Source organism: Astyanax mexicanus, chromosome 16, assembly GCF_023375975.1.
Source record: "Astyanax mexicanus isolate ESR-SI-001 chromosome 16, AstMex3_surface, whole genome shotgun sequence".
Classification (NCBI taxonomy): domain Eukaryota; kingdom Metazoa; phylum Chordata; class Actinopteri; order Characiformes; family Acestrorhamphidae; genus Astyanax; species Astyanax mexicanus.
The window spans coordinates 20,763,305-20,783,350 of record NC_064423.1 but is presented as its reverse complement, the minus strand read 5'-3'; the positions used below and the strand labels follow the sequence as shown (position 1 = coordinate 20,783,350).

General features: G+C 35.6%; 1 protein-coding gene across 2 annotated transcripts; it reads right to left on the bottom strand.

Moving 5' to 3' along the window:
* Positions 1 to 2,593: 2,593 nt before the first annotated feature.
* kif14 (kinesin family member 14) lies at positions 2,594 to 19,409 on the bottom strand. Of its 2 annotated transcripts, none has more exons than XM_015601269.3 (29): positions 18,007 to 19,409; positions 16,887 to 17,141; positions 16,708 to 16,795; positions 16,491 to 16,589; positions 15,889 to 15,941; positions 15,770 to 15,800; positions 15,570 to 15,677; positions 15,240 to 15,356; positions 14,853 to 14,971; positions 13,780 to 13,952; positions 13,381 to 13,528; positions 13,102 to 13,165; positions 12,034 to 12,218; positions 10,952 to 11,054; positions 10,654 to 10,808; positions 10,147 to 10,294; positions 9,877 to 10,029; positions 9,647 to 9,788; positions 9,226 to 9,319; positions 8,972 to 9,116; positions 8,180 to 8,289; positions 7,325 to 7,425; positions 6,432 to 6,668; positions 6,086 to 6,273; positions 5,397 to 5,549; positions 4,753 to 4,875; positions 4,551 to 4,625; positions 3,352 to 3,490; positions 2,594 to 3,254 (listed from the first exon to the last, which is right to left on the bottom strand). In XM_015601269.3, exons 1-29 carry the CDS (start codon positions 18,984 to 18,986, stop codon positions 2,893 to 2,895), a joined length of 4,848 nt encoding a protein of 1,615 aa, XP_015456755.3. In that variant the 5' UTR covers positions 18,987 to 19,409; the 3' UTR covers positions 2,594 to 2,892. The 2 variants fall into 2 exon arrangements, with proteins under 2 accessions (XP_015456755.3, XP_007233279.3); XM_007233217.4 differs by having other exon boundaries at positions 9,656 to 9,788.
* Between the last annotated feature and the right edge of the window lie 637 nt (positions 19,410 to 20,046).

The window sequence follows — 20,046 nt, the reverse complement described above, 5'->3', positions numbered from 1 at the left end:
CTGCAGCGGCGGCGAGAGCGAGAGCGCGAGCAGAGTAGTGGGGAGACGCGTGCACGCTCTACACGTGAGGATGAGAAAGTGGAGCTGTAGCTTTATCTTTATGGGCTACTCTGAAAATTTACACAGAATAAACGTTGTAAATCCTGCTTTTCATCCACCTCATATACACTACTAGGGAAAAAGTTTTTTTTTTATATTACTAAACTTTAACTAAATGGAACTCACTGGTCATATATTTGCTTTTTTTGAACTCTGAATTTAATAACACATGTATTTTACTATTCAAAACATCTTCCTAAACTCAGGCAGCTTTACTTAATTTTTACAAGGTTTCTTATCCAAAGATGGTTACAAAACTCATGTGACATTTAAAAAGCATGTTTAAAAGCAAGTCCACTAATTCCTTTGATCATCTCTCAGAAAAGTCTTTATTTTAAAGAAATGGTCAACTGCATGTTTAAATGACTGATATTTATTACAAAAAAAATCACTTCTGTTACTGGCATTCATTCCTGTTACTTTTGTACTATGTTTTAAGTAACAGGAAAGAAAGTAACAGGAATGAGTCTTTACCATAGAATTCGCAAAAACATAAAAAAAAACTAAATGCTAGTGATTACCCCAAAATTTGTATTTTAAAAATAAACAAATAACATCTAAGAATTAATTTAGGGAGGAGGAATGAGTGTTGTGATTGATCTCCTCAGTCATAGTTACAATAAGATCAAATATACAGAAAAACAAATGAGGGAACTTAATTTTGGTCTTCCCATGAACATTACAAGAACTGACTGATGTCGCTTCCTGTTGTAGATGTGACTTGTAGAATGTTCCAGATGTTTCAGATGGGGTAATGTGTTATGGCAACAGGAATAAGTGAAACCCAGGGACACAACTAAAATGGGTATTTTAACTGAATTTTTATGGATTTATTATAAAAAACTTTTTTTTAAAGTATAGATGGGATTTGGACTTGCACAACAATGCAAAAATTACATCTCTAAAAGATTTTAACAATTACACTATGGTACAATTTATAGTTAGAATGGGGTCAGGTAACAAATGCTATTTTTTTTCTATATTCATTTTTTAAATTACATATCTTACATTTGCAATTAGGTCAATGTACAAGACACTATGCTTAATAATAAAATGTATTTTAAAGTTATTTTGTGTGCACATTTATACATGTAATTTCCTGGGAACAGAAATGGCACAGATTCGGCAGAATATGCCATATACATATACAGTAGAATCACTGCTGTTCTTTTTAAAAACCAGGTACAAGCTGTTTCCAATAACACAACACTGTTTAAAAACAAATAAAATGTTTATGAAGTTGTAATGGTCATTTTTGTAGACAAGCTATTAGTTAACCATTTAAGTGTCTTATAAAACTGGAAACAGTAGCAGTGTCACAAATAATTCCCATTTAATACCAAAGTAGTAACTGTTTAGATCTATTTGCATTTATTAAAGAAGCATACAAGTTCTCCACCATAGAAATTTAATGTGTAAGCATAAAACCTTAAAAAATAAGTGGATGATGGGGAATTGGTTTAAACCAGCCAAATACCTATTTGTGTGCCTTGATTTTAACTGTTTACAATTGCCAAAAGCAGTTATTTGTCCTTTTCAGGTGCTCTTAAAAACAGTTACAAAGTTCTCTGTTTTTAACCACTAATTATTAACAGTTTGTATTGCCAAGACATTCATATTCACATGTAAACCTCTAACCACAACTCTGTTGTTTTTCTTTAAATGATTCGACTAAAAAAACAGTACACTTGTGCGCCGTAAGTCTTAGGATAGCAGTTTGCAATTGATCATAAAGTGTGAGATCAATGGATGGCTTGAAAATGCACATACTTGTACATGTTTTGAGGTTTATCTTGTAAGGTTGAACACAGGGCATGGTTGAGTGAGGTGAGTTTGAGCAAAGTCTGATAGTAGGTGTCAGAAGATAGGACATTCCATTTCCTTACTTGTGGTGTTATTTGCATTTATTGATCCTCAAGGTCATGTGTTTACCGCAAATATATGAATGAAGGCATTACCACACACAGTCAACAGTGCAGTGGATTATAATGACATTAGTGGCTAGTCATTTTCTGGATAGAATTGTTCATACCATCATACAACTAATCAAAGGAAATCACGTCCCCATTTAACGCAGGAAGCCATACTACACACATACTGTATTGCAGTGCAGCATTCTATAGCTTTTGTGGGACATGCCACAAGTACCACAAGCAGTTAAAGCTTGTGCATTAATTTGTGAGATTAGTCCATAATGTACCTCACAATGCAATTTATTAAAATACAAACCAGCCTAGTCATTATTAGTCATGTCATTATTTATTTTTATTGTGAAAAAAAAATACTGATATTGTTTACTTGAATTATTACATGATTTCAATGCAAATGGCATTAATTAATGCCCATAAAGTAAATGGATTATTGTTTTGGAAGTGCATGTAGAAAAAAAAGTGTAGAGAAAGTTTGTGCAAAATTGCAAAACAATAATTAGATCAAAAATCAGCGCACATAATTATGAAAATACTTAATATACAGCAAAAACAAAGATACTATATTACTTTTACCAATGTTTACTCATTCCTTACTATTCTTGGCAATATTCAAAAGGGTAAACACCCTTATGTTTATACATTCTGTGAAATTTAATGTTAAAACCAGTGTAAAAACAGTATTTATCCCACACATGGTTACAATATGCGTGCATTCAATCTTGCAGTACCTTATATAAAAATATAACGGAACATAAATTTGAAAATCCACTGGATGTAAATAGAGGTGTATAAGCTAGTGCAAAAAAAATGTGCTTTTAAAAAAAGATTTTAGTATTCCTACATTTGACTTAAAACGTATAAATCAAACCCAGCGAATATCTGTAGAGCAAGAACTGACACCAGATGAAAGGGAGTACAGTACTTTAGGGATAGCTTCGTTTCTGGTGCCATAACCAGACTTTTGATTCTCTGAAAAAATGTTGTTAGAGTTAGACATCTCCATATTTTCTTCCATGCTTTCATCAAACACAGCAGCTAGAGAGCACAGTGCCAAGTGCACATCATCCCGTGCAGCCATAACACTCTTTGAGAATGGTAGTTGAAGACTGACAGAAAGGTTGACATCAGTCTGTCGTGGCAGTCCGTGTACAATGTCGTCAATTGTCTTTGTCAAAGACTGGACTGCTTCTTTTAAGGAACTGAGGTGAGCATCACTGCCTCTTCCTGCAGGTGAAATACAAATATGATACATTTTAAATAAGACATGATAAAATATGGTAAAAAATGCTAATTGTTCAAGCAGTTATATATAAACATATACCTCTCAGAGTGCGAGACAAGGTGGAGTGCAGCTGCTGGACAGCCTGGTTGAGTTGAAAGAGCTTGTTGGCTGTGTTTTTTATACTTTCAAGATGTAAGGTATCATCTTCGGAACCGTTGTCCAGACAATCTGGCTTTTCCTACAACACCCAGAAACACAATGGCAGCGTTACATTTGCAACCTACAGACTTGATATGGAATGTTTGTACAGTACAATTCCACTTATTCCACATATTACTGGTGCAATATGATGGTGTCTCAATTCAATACACAAAACCAAAAGCTAATATGAAATCATCAAGCTTAGACTCTGACAATTGCCACTGGCATTGTAATTTGTAGACTAAACTGAAAAGTCACATAAAATGGGTGTAAAACCAAAGACGCATTTAACAAAAATACAAATCCTATCACTCAAACCACTTCAGGATGTGGTATGAGATGCATAGGAGCCACATTATGGCAATGTAAAAGCATCGATCTCTAGAAAATGCATCTAACAACAAGTTTCAGTACAACAAAAACACCCATAAACATTTTTTTTTCCATTCCTCAAGAACTCAAGAAACATTATATTTCCCAATTGTGCTGTATTTGGGTAAGATGACAGATTCTGTGAATTCTGTGCTGCCAACAGACTATGCCTAAACAAATGAATGCTAAATTAAAGACGCTTAATTTCTCACAAATAATGCACCCTAGGCTAACTGGCAAAACTATTCAGCAGAAAGAAAGCAGTAAAATAATCTGCACATATTACAGATATTATATACATATATAATAGTAAAAATATATAAAATAAATATAAAAATAGATTTAATGTCAAATTAATCAATACAATTTGACAGAAGGTCAACAAATGTCTAATACAACGTCTGATATCTGTGTTCCACCATTACAGTGCTGGAATAAAAAAAGGTTTTGATAAGAGCGCCATCTTAAATCCTCACAATGGAGGCTGTAGCTTGTGCACAGAAGATAACAATGATGTAGTGGTGACAGATGGCGTTTTCCTCAATACATTCATTATCTGAACAACAATACAAACCAAGACGGCTGTGATAATCTGCCTGGGCACCTCGTTTCATTAGCATTGTAAAAGGCCAATTCAAAGACTTTGAGAGAGCATGCATTCATTTGAAAGCTTTCTGAATCTGATTCTTTTAGTGTCAGGACCAGCTGCTATATCATATACATACCGACATGTTGCAGTGGATGTAGCTTTGCAAGGCCTTTGCCACATCTAACATTTTCATTTTAAGGCTCTGCAAAATCTGGAAGACAAATCAGTTCAATATATTCATATATATTTTAAAAGCATATTCTTCATAGGATTATAAAGAAAGTTAAACAATACATGATCCCTTTATTTAGTGACTGAATAAGAAGTTGTCAAATTACCTGAGCTCTGGGTTGAGCTAGTTGAGCATGTTTGAGCATTTCTCTGCTAACAGAAAGACCCTCCTCCAAAAGAGCTCTCACACCTCGACACATTCCCTCTCGCACACACACAACAGCAGGCCTCTGCAGAGAAAACAGGGTTTGGAAAAAACAAAAGTCAGAATATTACATTAAAATAAGGCATGATTAATTCTTAAACATCTATACAGGACTTTGCTAATATATTGACCCCAAAATAATTGTGAAAAAATATATTATTGTTATTTTAATACCATATTAATGCCACTGATTTTATGATAATATAACAGCATAATAATGCAATTAAATCCTTTAAATAATACAAAGTAATTATAGAATAGTAATTAGTGACATAATTACCACATTATATAAAACAATAAATAAATGTTATTTATGCATTTATTGTTTAATATCCTAAATAAATAAAACATGCAAATAAAAACGCTGTTATTGAACTTGATTAGAATCTCCTTGCTAAGAAAAACATAGAAAATATCAAGGTCAACAAAAATGATTGAGGTCATGTCCACATAAAAGGTACAATATATCAATAACATAATTATCATGATAAGCCTATGTCTATATATCCACATCCTTTATCCACAGTACCACATATTTATACTTACTCTGCCTATGGAGTCAGAGCCAAGATCAGACAAATGAAGATGAGTCCCAGTCACTGTCGCCAATAAACCTATGGCAATCAGGGCAGCATCCAAACACCTGGCAGACTTCCTCTGAGCCTCTGTCACCATAGAGGAAATTTCTGAATCACAGCCCTAAAAAGAGAGTTGACAAAAGGGAACATTTTCCTAGGTTTATATCAAGATAAAAAAATATTTTGTATTATTAAAATATTAATCTATATTTATCTAACATAAAAATGCCCCAGGGACTAACCAATACATGTTATTAGGTTGATATAAATCAGTTATTAATCAGGTATCAGAAATTTATTACCATGGTCACAAAGTCTTCTGATCAAGTGGCTTTATTTATATTTACATTAGGTAATACATTAACTAATGGGCACATAGCAAACTGCAAACTGTCATTCACATCAGTTGATAAGCAGTGTTAAATCACACACATAAACTGGTTTAATTAAATATTCACATCAATATTGGAATTTAGCTTATCTTATCACCCCAAATGTGTCACTTTTTTCATTATTTCTCAAAGGTTTGTAACTGAATGTCTGAACTTTTCAAATTGTAAAGGTAGTACAGTAATATCTTAATATAAATAAAATAAACATAATTTATAATAAAGGTCCTGGTATGTGTCAATGTATTTCACTTCCTATAACATGTACCTGAATAAGCAACTGAAAATAGCTGCCCATATTCTTCACTTCTGTCTTGAGTTCTTCCGCAGTTCGGGAGACTGACTGAGTACTGGGCTGGATGTTGGCGATCCAGTGCATGGTAATGAACACAGCTCTCTCAATAGCGGAGGTGGCTCTCACAAGATGAGTTTGCGCATCAGTGCTGCATGCAAACACTGTTCACACACACACACACAATCACAATGAGAACTTCAGCGTGGGCTTGGAATGACAGTGTAATATATGACATAGCCTAGTTCCTCACTGTGCTTATGTACAGACACTGATGAATGACTCTGGTGATGTATGGCTGTTTAAACACTGAAAGGCTTACAGTTGTCCTGGCTGTTATCATCGAGCTGCTCATACAAGCTTGCAATGGAGTTTGCAGCGTTATGAATGGAGAGAAGGTCCAGGGTGAGTTTGTCTGCCAGGCTCTTGTTCTCCTCCGCTGACGGGCTGGCACGTAAGTGGGAAACCATGGCAGCAATGAGATCTTTGCAGATGCCAGGCAAGGTAGAATCTAAGCTGCTGCTATGATGAGAATGGGGCTTACTCATACCCATTAGCTCTAAAAAAAGAGTAATAAAACACAAAAATCAGGTTATGCTTTATTTAGAGCTGTAAGTATTCTGTCTCATAACTAAAGATGTCCCGATTAAAAAAATAGACAATGATTAAAAAAAAAAAAAAAAAAAGAGTAATTTAAATGGTTATTTTTTTTAGCTAACAACACTGAACATTTATTCTGCCTAAGCAATTTCCTCTTATTTAAACTTTTCATTTTACTTTAATTAGTGCAGCAGTAGTAGTTTGCAGCAGTAATTTTCTGCTTACATATGTGAACTATTTATGGTGGAATGAAGTGTTACAATTTAAAGTCAACTGCAGCCTTGTCAAAAACAACTCATAAATGAACACTGTCTAGAGTAACTTTAAAAAAAAATAGACAAAGGGAACAGAAGGGTAGCACAATGTCTGTAAAAATTCTATGAACTGATAACAACAGCTTTAAAGTACAAATACTGAGAATAATGCCTGTTATAGTGGCACCTAGAGGATGCCAGAAGGCAGTTGGCTACAACAGGTTTTAAAGGCTAATACTCAATCAAATAAAAATTTCCAAATTGGCCCCATTCTGGTTCATTGGATCTGAAGCACCTAGTGCAAAAGTAGAATTTAATATAATGTTTAAACTTTACAATGCTAAATACAATATTTAATTACCGGCAGATTGTGATGAAGTACAGTTTAAACTCTGAATGGGGTGAACTCTGATCTCGTACAGTCTGCCAGAGATACGCCTGCTCTTCAACAGGCTCCTGCTTCTAAAGAGAATGTAAGAAAAAATCTCAGTTAGTAATAAGAGCACAAACATGACAGATATTTCCTTAGATCGTCCCTTAGTTCTTTCTAAAGCCACACCAAAGGAATTTTGTACTACTCCTCTTTAAGATGGCTTACAGTCACATTGAATTCAGATTTGCAAAAGCAAATACTGTACACAAGGCAGACATTTCTTTGTATCAGTATTTAAGATTCCTTTGTTTTGCAGAAACACCAAAGAGAAATGTCTTAAAATGTTCTTATGTCACAGTTTTATTCATTTTGTGTTCCTATCCATTTTATTCTTTAATTTAAACTTTCATTTAATCTGACTATGAATGAATAAACAGCTCACAGAATAGAAAGGAAGTGAGGCAGGATGAACACAAATTAGCTGCAAATGTGGGCCATGCTCCAAAGAACTGGGCTTGACACGCTGGGGTGAGGTCTGACAGTCTGCCATGTTACATTTGGCCTCATCTCTATGGGAAAATTGCCATTAAGGGAATAAATTGGCCAAAGCAGAAAAAATGGAAAATTACAGGAGGGAAAAAGGGCACTGAGAAATGAAAAAAAAGAAAAAGAATGTGTGTCACACAACCCACAACTTTCCACATACTCTAAGTTAATATGGTCTAAAATAACTACAGTGACCGAAGACAATTTCCATTTCTATCTCTCAGTGTAAAAACCTTGGCTTCACAGATAATAAATTAAATTAACAGATAAGTAACTAAGAGGAAGAATAAAAAGTACCTTCTGCGAGAAAAAGAAGAAGAAGAAGTAGAGGAGGATGAAGATATATCTGGCTCCCACTGGTCGTTTGGGTCGTAAAACACGTCATCATCTTGGGAGGTGCGGTTTCCCTTCAAGCAATAAAATCAAATTTGATTTGAATTAAAAAAAATAAAAGGTTAATGACTATGAATTAATCTTGCTCTGTAGCGGCAAGAGGAGTAGGTTGTAAAAGGGGTAACAAGCAATTTTGCAGTAGATCCAAGGATGATTCACATTCAGATGATTTGCAAAAATTGCAGTTTTAAACTCTTGATCCATGGTCCACTATGCACCTACAGCTCTGGAAAAAAATGAGACTACTTCAGCTTGGTTTGATGGGTTGAGCATCCATCCTACTCTTGAATACATTCCAAATGTTTTAATTTGGTAAAATCAAAAACCTCATCATTTTTAAGTGATCTTTTATTTTTTACCAGAGCTTTAACATAACCATATGTACAATAGCTACACCAACCATTAATTTTAGCTCACTTGTGGTTTTTCTCACAACTGATAAGAAATTGCAACTCCAAGAAGTTAGAATGAAAAAATATGGGGAGTGTTTCTCACATTAACCTTATTTCATTGCAGGCAGTATGAACCTGAAAATATTTCATGTTTTGTCTGTCTTCAATGTTCTCGTTAATATACATTCATTCCTCTTGAAACACATTCCAAAAAAGTTGGGACAAATACAGCTTATGAATAGCAATGTCTTTTTTTCAAATCTGGGTTTGTAATTGCAGCCAAAAATATCTTTCTATCCACTACCTCTTCAAGCTCCCTCATGGCAACCAGGCTGCTCTGGAACTTTTCCAGGCTCCAGAAGGTAGAGATGCCCAGCTTGGTATTTTGTACTTGTATCTGCATCTCAGCATTTCCTCCATTCCCACTCTCTGTCTCAGTCACGTCATTTCTATAAAGAAAAATATTAATGCTTATTTTAGTTTTTAAAAATATAGAGGTTTTTAAATGACTCAACATGCAACTTAGACATAAAGGGAATAAAAATTGATTAAGCAAACCTGCTGAAAACTGTGTGTTTCCTAAATTTCCCACTTATTTTGTTAGCTTCTTCAATCATCAGTGACAGCTTCATGGCATCCCACTGAGGAGGAACTGTATATGGTACACAGGAGCAAAAACAAAGCTTAACCGGAGGGTACTTATGGTTATTGAAAACAATTAAAAATAAAACAGAAGCCCTGAATGACGGTGCTAAATATTCATTTGGTAAACATTAATAACAGTGAGGTTCTGTGTTTTTTCCTACGATTCTTACGCAACAGTTCCACCTATTGGTCATCAAATGTAAAGTAAGCTGAGTGAAAGGCTTGTTCTAATTAGACAGCGGTGAGAAAACAATCAACAATATTATTAGCAAAAATCAACATAACTAAAAAAAATAAAGTCAGAGAAAAATAAAGTAAAAAAAAAGGCAGATACCTAAGTTACCTGTTCTAGAAGTGTGGTTTGACTTTAGTGCACGCTTTCTCTGAATCTCAGCTAGATCCCCTGCAATTTTCCTTTTCTCTGATTCAAGAGCCTCAAGGATTTTTGCATGTCGAATATCATTATCAGCCATGGCCTAAAGACATACAATATGACTCAATTTATATTCTACAGCCTGCAATTCCAAAAAAAGAAGAAAATAAGATCGGCATGAAGTACAATACCTGTCTGGTTGCCTGAGTCTCCATTTGTAACCGTTTCTTGTGCATGTTCATTTCTTGCTCCAGCAGAATCTTGGCAGTCTGCAGCTCCTCCATCTTGCTGGCCACTTGCTTCCTCTCCAGTTCCTGTGCTCTTTTTCTTTCGCCCTCCTGTTCCTGATAAGCAGTATTCATTATTAATATGTTAAAAAAGAAGCACCAAAGACACATTTACAGTTACACAGCTCATTACACTTATTGTTGTTGAGTTGATATGTAGTGACCCCAACATACAAGTTCTCTCTCTAGAGATTTGATCCGGTTCTCATACTGAAGCTTTTGGTCAAACAACTCTTTCTGGGCCATTTCTTTGGCCACCTGGATCCCCTGCATCATCTCCTCTTTGGCTTTTAGTCTGGCATCTTCAATCTCTGCTTCCAGTCTATGTGGAGGAGGCAAAGCACATACACATCATTTATTATTGGTGATATACAAGCCTTTTAAACATAAATGCAATAATAATGTTGTTTTTTTTTAAACCATCTGCTTATTTATTGACCAGGCTTATAAATTGATTAATCTGCTCATAACACTTAATATCACAGAATAATTCAGAGCAAGTGTCAATGTTCATGCTGTGGAATCATTAAGAAAATGCAACAGACAGATTTTACTGAAAGATGATCGTTGATCGCTATCAGTCCAAAAAACACTAATTGGTCCATCTCTACTAATCATTTCAAGGTTTCTGCAATTTATTATTAAAATAAAAGTGTAAAAAAATGCACATTTTGAACTCACTGGGCTCTCTGTGCTGAAAGCAATTCATTTTTGGCAAACTCAAAGTCCTTCTGGACATCTCCACTACTCCAACAAGAAGCACGCTTTCCACTCTGGACCTCAGCTGGGTGGTTGAAGCGGAAGTAGTGATCTCCCCCAAGGATCACCCGGTCACCCTAAAAACAACAAGCACACCAGGTAAGGACGAGCATGTTACTTCCAGTAATTAACTCACATATTTATGGATACAATAAGTAACTACCTACGTAAAAATAAGCATAAAATAGCATGTTAAAAACAGCTTTATTGTCTTTCTTACATGGTGGAGAACAGTTGCTTCAGACACAAGGATTCCATTCACAAAGGTCTTGGCATTCTTCATGGGTGTGATACTAACTGTGCCATTTATATTGGAGATGACACTGAGTGGGGGAAAAAAAAAATAACAAACAAACTGTTAATGCAATTTTTTTTTTTTAACACTAGCAGCAAATAAAAAACTTTATGCCATAAGCCTTTGGTGAACAAGTAAATTATGTCTATGCTTTAATTTTCAATACCACCTTAATGCATCGGTAAGTAGCAATATTTATTTGTAACATCACAAATAATATATATGGTATATTTTATTAGTAAACAGCAAACTGTGTATCTAAAAAAGTATTTTACTAAATCAGTAAACTGTACTGGATAACAATTAAGATCTACAATGTTTCTACACCACAATTTGTACAAGTATGTTGTGTGTTTAGTACCAGGCCTGGAAATATGATAAAAATACTGTATATTGTTTTTTTAAAGAAATTGTCACAATACACAATAATATACACAATGTGCTTAAAAAACACAAATTAAATAACATTGTTTTATTTGCAATGTGCTGCATCTCATCAAACTAAATAGGACTACATTAATTACACTTTCTGTAATCAAACGAGCAGTTTGATGAAATCTTTGGTATACTTAAAGATGCTATAATTTATTACAGTCACATATTTATTTCGAACATATCTCTAGTTGATTGTCATCCATGATATTTTTATCCCTTATAAATTAGTTTTAAACATATTGATATAGACGATATATAACCCAGCCCTAAACGGCACCAGACACATCAAAGTCATTCAGATTAATCTTACATATCTTAAAAAGGTCTAAACTTATTCTCTTGTATTGATAAGAGTTGTATTATACTTTTTGCTAAACGCTTAGCTGACCTGCAAAACTCACAGACAGTCTTACAGACTATAAGCACTTTGCCCCATCACAACAAACCATTTCACCAATATGCTGAATTCTGAAGTGAAACATTTTAGCAGGCAGACATCCATGAGGATTTCAAAGCTTCCGGTACCAAGACACGGTATTATTCAGTGTGTGTGGTATTTATAGGCATCTCACCAGTGCTCATCAGCAATAAGAGCCCCAGACAGCTGGATGTCATGGGCCGACTCAGACTTCAGCTTGCCGACCTTGGTCTGTCCCTCCTTAATCATGTACAAGAGCATCTCTGACAGCTGAGGATCCTCATTCAGGTTCACAAGGTTGGGGAGCCGGTTATCCACTTTAAATGTTATGCCCACACGCTGAGTGCAGAGGGAGAAAGAGGGGGTGGGGATGGGGGGCAGAGAGAGACAGAGAGAGAGTAAGTGAGCAAAAAAGAGAGAGTGAGTGAGAGAGATGAGACTCAAAGGACTCCTAAAAGTACAGACTCAATGGACTTCATGAAATGCAAGCAGAAAGAATTTGCGTTGTTCCACAGTTGTTTTTTTTGTGCCAGAAATATTAAAGTGTTGGCAGTCTCGATTCGTGTTCGAACAAAATGTACACCTGCTTTTTAACAGCCAAAAAAAAAACAAAAAACAATAATACATATAATAATCATAAAAATAATACACAAGAAATAACATAAAACAAATTTACATTAAAGCCAGTCACAGCAGCTCACAATACTCCTAATGTTACAGGAAATAATGCAATATGATTTTAAATAAATCAGACATTGTTTGTCTATTTTTTGGCTGAACACCCCCATTTTTTCTTTTTTTTTGTCAGGACCAGTCAATAACCAGAAATTATAAAAATATACAAAACCCAATATACAAAAAATTGCTCAGTTTCAGCAGTGAAAAGAAGAATTAGGATCTGACAAATGAAGAACTGTAACAAAGTCTTAAGATGCTAAAGACCATACAGCACACAGTACAGACAACAAAAAGACAGGGGTGTTTTAAAATGTTTGACCAGTAATGTATTTGGTTGCCAAATATTCTGTGCATCCCTGTGCCTGCTGCCTGGACACAAAGCACAAGCCTCAGCCTTCATTCTTAGATACTTATTAACATACTTATGCTCAACTAATACATATGGTGTTCACACAGCATCCATGAATCTGGTGAAAAGTTTTTAGAAAGGTTTACAGAATGAGGCCCAATGGCAAGAATATCAACAGAAGAAAAAGATACCAACCTGCAACTCTTTGGTTTCTTCACGTTTTCTCCACTCAGCTTGCTCCAGTTTTTCCTTCCAAGATCTAAACAAAAAAAAATAAAGAGGACAGAAATCTCTGACGTGATGATTTATGCAAATGTGATATTTGAATTTGATATAACTACTGAAGAAATATTTTTAAAATTCTGAAAGTCTGAACCTCTCAGAGTCAGCAGATGTCCACTACTTAAGAGTCAAAGCTGTTATCTAGTTTACAGAGAAATCCTCCATGCTGTCATGTGAATTCTCAGTGTTTACCTGTGCACCTCAGCCATCTCTCTCTCCTGCCGAGAGAGCTGAGATTTCAGAGCAGTGATTTCCTGCTGGAACTGCCTCATCTTCTCCGGGTGGATCCCCTGAGAGCTCATCTGGGCTGCTCTCAATTTCTCTACCTCTGCTTTCAGCTCTGGTTAGAAAGATAGAACAACACACACAATCAGATTCAGTGTCTGTTCATTTACAGCTCACAACTGAGATGATGAGAGAGTTCAGTGAAGTTCTGTGTTTTTCCCTACGATTCTTACGCAACAGTTCCACCTATTGGTCATCAAATGTAAAGTAAGCTGAGTGAAAGGCTTGTTCTAATTAGACAGAGGTAAGAAAAGCAGATGATTCATGTGAAGGTAGAGAGAGTAGTAAAGGGATGGAGATACTGACCTCGGATCAGCTTAGCGTTGGTATCTTCATTGACTTTGGCCACGTTGATGATTAAGCGGGCCTGCTGAGCATAGCGCAGGGTGCTGAAGGTTTCATCCACGTTGCTGGCAGCTGGACTGAGAGTCGCAATCATAGCTGTCTTGGAGTTACCACCCAAGCTTTCCTTTAGTAACCTGAATATAGAACAGAGCAACTGACATTCCACACCAAGTCTGGACCAAAACGACTACATACATAAAATCACAGAAAAATTACAATTAAATACATCTCTGGATATATAGCACTAGAAAAAATTAAGAGACCACATCAGTTTCTGATTCTCTGATTTTGCTAATTACCGGTAAATGTTTGAGTAAAATTAACATTGTTATTTTATTCTATAAACTATGGACAACATTTCTCCCCCCAAAAATATTGTCATTTAGAGCATTATATGCAAAAAATGAAAAATGGCTGAAATAACAAAAAAGATGCAGAGTTTATATTCATTAAGTTTTAAGAGTTCAAAAATCAATATTTGATGGAACAATCCTGTTTTTAATCTATTTTCATGCATTTTGGCATGTTCTTCTCCACCAGTCTTACACACTGCTTTTATCAAACTTTATCAAGCAGTTCAGCTTGGTTTGATGGCTTGTGTTCATCCATCTTCCTCTTGATTATATTCCAGAGGTTTTTAATTTGGTAAAATCAAAGAAACTTCATTTGTAAATGGTCCCATTTTTTCCCCCCAGAGTTGGTTCTGTAATTATGGCTTTTGGGCAGTGGTCTGGGGTTAGGGCCGCATGATATACACCGACATACACTGTTTTTCTGCTTTGTTTATTGCAATGTGGAATCATATTTATAATGTACTCAGTATATCTAATATTAAAGTATAACTAAATAAATTACATTGGGCTGAGAATGGTGTGAATTTTTCTTTTGTATTAAGCAGCAAAACTGATGTTTTTTATTTGTGACAGATTAATAAACTTTTTTGTCATCAACAAGGTAACATGGGACATTTATGGGTATTAAAAATGCTTGAAATGTTTTAATGTTTACTGGGACTTAATATGTTTATTTCTTACCATGTCAAAACAGACTCCCTGTATGGGATGAAGACTTTCTTTCTGCTCTGAGCTTGTTCAGACAGTGCAGAAATCACCTTCCCCAAAGTGAGCAAAGACTTGTTGATGCTGGCTCCCTCCTATAAATAATGCACCTGTTAGTACACTTGTACAATTTAACACACAAGAAAGCGAGACAAAACATTTTACATTTTTAAACAAAACTCTCTCAAGCCATGCTCTCAGTTAAGCTCTGCTTCTGCATGTCCTCCTCCTTGCAACCAGTGTTGCACTTATTACACTCCCAAAGCAGATTAGATGACTTTCAGAAATAAACCAAGCAGGGATTAATTGATTTTAGGTTTAACTTTTAAGTAAATTATTAAAAAAAGCTGACAACAAAAGTACCCTTAATCTGTCTCCGCTTGTTTGAGCTGTGGCACAGCGCTCGCTGCCTGCCAAATCCACCAGGTTGATCCTGCTGATGATCCTGTGGACGTGTTCTTCTCCTTCCACTAATTCTGTCTGCAGACACATAGATAGACCTCAGGTTAACAGTTAATTTTTTTTTTTAAATGGTAATAAAGTAAGAAAATTGGTGCTGCACAAATTTGAAATGAACATAAATTCTGTAACACACTAACAAGTTAACTAACTGAATACATTTCAATGATTAAAATGTGCAATATATTTAATAAGCAATGCATACATAAAGAGCTTTAAAGAGCCAGGTCTAACCTTAGTCTGAGTCATGACCAGAGTGAAGACCGAGTGAGATCTGGAGCTTTTGTCATTCATGCCAGTGGCAGCAGTAGCTCGCTGTTTATTTCCAAGCTCAAGCCATGTCTAAAGAAGAGTTTAAAAATTATTTTAAAGATTTTTTTTTTTATGAGTTTCATATAATAACATAATATGAATGATTAATGTTGCTGGCGCACCTGAATATCACCATAGGAGCTAACCACATTCCTATTCACACAAACAACAAAATTAAATTACCAATAAAGTAATAGACATACTGTAAAAGCGTGAACACATAAATTATTAAAATGCTTACGTTGACAGATCCTCAACATAAGGCCCTTCAACTGGGTGTTCTCTGACTCTTAACTGAAAAAAGAGGCACAAAAGAGCATCTGTGAATTACACTGTAATAGTCTAAATGCTGAGAAAATAAAAAGATCTATAAAATACAAAAGGTTTAACTTAAGGTTTGACATAAAAGCAAACACACAGACGCTAATACATGGTCCAATATTCCCATTATGATAGTTTACATAATATTATATCTTTAGGGGCTCTCTGACCTTTTGGTCATAAACACATCAGAATATATATAAAGTGCTACAATAACAATCAATTTAACAATTTTAACATAAAATTAATTTAGATAACAAGAGTTTGTTGTAGATATTCTATGCATTTTAATGAAATACTAGGGCTAGCATGCCCATGCAAACATTTTTGTCTGTGTGTGGATACGTCTTTTTTTTTTACTGGATAAATGGAAATTTCTATTTAAAAAATCACCACATACACAGGTGTATCCACTTCAAAAATGTCAAATTGGCATTTGAGACGAAAAAAGGCATGTTCTGCTGGCTATGATGGATGACACTAAGCCACAGAAATTCAACATTATATTCTTGTTCTACTCACAGGCATCTTCTTTTGGTTTTGTTCATCCTTGGCTACAAGCAAATCATGAATCTTCTCATTGTACACCTCAAAGTAGCTCATCTCTAGATGACAAGTGTCCTGTAAAAAATATACACACAGGTCTAAACACAATGATGTCATAAATAGTTAATGTACAGTTTTAGATGAGATACTGCCTTCAACCTAGGACTGGGACATTGTACTTTGGACAGCTCACCTCCTTACTGTCGGCTCTTGACAACCTTAAGAAAAGTTCCTCACAGAACCTCGGTATGATTCCAGCCTCTTCCCCAAAACCCATCATACTGGAAGAAATGTCAGAACAATTAAAAAAACTGCTTCCATCATTGTCAACAATGTTGTACATTTCTAAAAACCGTAAACTACAGTACTTACGTGTATGATTTTCCAGAACCAGTCTGCCCATAAGCAAACAGGCAAGTGTTAAAGCCTTCAAAAGCTCTTTCAAGAAGAGGTTTTGCCAAATTCTCATAAACAGTTTGCTGACTTGCAAAACGTGGGTCCATTTCATCAAGTGAGCAAAAAGAGAAGTCAAATGCGAACGTGTAGGTCTGCTTAGTATCTGGATGCTGAACCACCGTCTCCTGATTATCCATGAAAATTACTTGGCAGCTGTTCTCACCCTTTTCCCTGGTGGAATGAAAGAAACGAAAAAGGAGAAGATGAGTTTATCCAGCTGAAAAGGTGCTATTAATAACATCTAAATATGAATGTATAAAAATAAAATCTATATACTGTATATTGTGATAGAAAATGTTTCAATAAAAGTAATATGCTTGTAAATACATTAACGATATTTCAAATTTGTAGGTACAGACATTAATTTTGGGTAAGCCTGTCACAATAATTGCATTATTAAATTATAACACGATAAAATGGATGTGACCACACTCATTTTTGATGATCTTAATTTTGTCCACTGTGTTTACTTGCATACATGGTTTTAATAATGAATGTCATCTGTATTTTAGCTAGTCTAGATATTCTGATCTCAAGGATACTAAATATAAAGAATGACATTTAATACGAATTATCAAAGAAAAATACAAGTCTCAAACATGAGATGACCTCAATAATATTTGTATATTGTGTTTATTTGTATGTTTGTTCACATATAACTGTAAAAAAAAATTAGCCAGTCATGTAATGGCTGATATATCGTGCACAAAATTATTTTATTGTGACAGGCAAGTGTAATGCCATTTTATGTTATTATATTTTACTGATATATCAGTGGCATAAAATGGCAATAATATGATTTATTTATTTATTTCCACAATTAATCATAGAAAAATATATATAGTTATTATGACAGGTCTAGCTGTGGGCATTCTTGAGAGTTTGACTGAAAATAAGAAATATACCATGCTATATAACATTCGGCCATAATGTCCAGTCCTTATATCTAAGCCTTTTGAATTAAGACACCCATAAAAGGGAATGAAAATTGAATAAATACAATGAATATGATTCAACATACTGTAAATTCTATTACCTGGAACTGAAAGGCCTGACTCGCACTGCAACAGTAACTGCACTGTCCTCCATCTTCAGTTCTGGATGTGTTGCAGCTTGACTCACAAGCTTCCCTTCAGTGGAAAGAAGTGTTTCACTTGTGGACGGAGGCCTGGCTTTGGTTGAGCTCATGGTTCCACTGGGTGTTGTGGAGCTTGTCTGGGCTGTGGTTTTTCTCACCTGCGTTGATCGAGGAGTGACGGCCATCATAAGGTTCTTGCATTGATTATTAATAAGAGGTACTTTCTTAGAAGAAGAAGCCTGGGGTTTGCCAGAGTCAGTGCTTGAGTGCTTTGACCTGTCCACACAAGGATGCTGCTTCAGTGACACTGGTTTTGGAACATCTCTGGTTGCCAGTCTTTCAAACACCTCTTTCTTCAGACTCAGCTTCTCGAACTGTGTTTTTCCTGTTGGAGTTGAGCTTGCCTTGGCTTGGTCGTGAGCTGCATTTACTTTAGCAGTCTGAGCAGGACGCGTGGATGATTTCTCAGTAGCTGCAGTTGTGCAGGGAGTGTTTGGGGGTTGTAGCAGGTCTTTATGAGCTCTTTTAGACTCCGTGTCTCTGAGAGAAGCAGAGCGCAGCAGTGCTAACCTGCCCGGGGTGCGGGCACTGTTGGGCTCTGACAGCACTGCTGAGCTGACCCAGGCTCTTTTTTTCTCGTCTGCAGACGGAGTGCCCTTATCCACAGAGCCTGCTCTGGTCCTGCGCTGTAGAGTCAGCCGTTTCCCGTGCGGTTCGCTCTGGTTTTCGGTGTCTTGAAGGGCTGAGGAGAGCTCGGGTCCTTTGCTGTTTGTTTTCCTCCTCTGGAGAGTGAGCCGAGCTCCAGAGAAACTGGTGCTGGACGCGTTTGACCTCGGTGTAGATTTGTTTAGCGCGGATATAATATAGGTTTTGTTTATCTCTTTAACGTTACTTTTGTCAAGAGAACATGACGTTTCTTCGCCTTTTAACGCGTCCATTTTCTTTTCTAACTTAAAAGCTGAAGTGAAGAGTTAACCTAACGCTAAACTCCCATAAACGACCTAACGCTAATATGTTAGCATAACATAGCTAACTTAGCTAATACATGCTACATAACGTTACGTTAGCTAGCTAACTACTAGCAGAGGTGTTGTTTTCTACGTTGAACTCAACCAGCGTTAGCTTGCTAACTTTAGCTAAGTAGCGTTAATTAACTAACTGGCTAATCGTTAACTAGCGAACTCTGTTATTAACAACCTTGCAGTCTGTTCTCAGAACAGTAAACAGCTAAATATCCCCTGCTGTATGAATAAATAATATTTCTCTCACTACTGTGACTCTTTGTTTACCTTTTCCTCGCTAAGTAAGCGCTGCCTACTCTCCGCCTTCCTGCCGCTTCAATTCAAAAAACACCGGTCTGATCTTACTGGACCGCTGAGCGCGATGGCGTCACACACACGGTCCTCCCCATAGACATCCCCACACACCCAGGTCTTGCAGAGACAGGGTTTAATCGACAGGTGGCGCCATGTCGCTGCTTTTCTTTAATGCGACTTTTAGGGATGATCTTTATATAAAAAAAAATATTATTTATCAGTTTTTAAAAAAATATTAAATGTGTTTAATTAACTGCAGCTGCATGCCCCATTAATTTGTTATGTATTTTTAATCATTTCTTTGGACATTATAGCTGTATTAATATTTCTGTGTATTGCCTTCAGTAGCTAGATATTTGAAAACGGGTAATGGGAGCTATATAATGCTTAATATCTGCATAGATTTTTTTTTAAGTTTTGTTTTAACATGTTTTATAGTTATTCCTTAATAAATGTATATATTTTTCTATCTTACGATTTATTATTTGTACTTTAAAGACAGAATGTACAGAATGATTAAGAAAACACTTTATTTTGTGTAGTATCTGTATGCCTTCCTTAAAAACAAAAGTTTTTATCTTATTGGCAACATTAACAATAAAAAAGTAAAGAAAAAAAAACCCATATATAACCAATTTGTTTACAGCGACTGAAGTTAAGTATAATGAATTTTGGGTTTCAC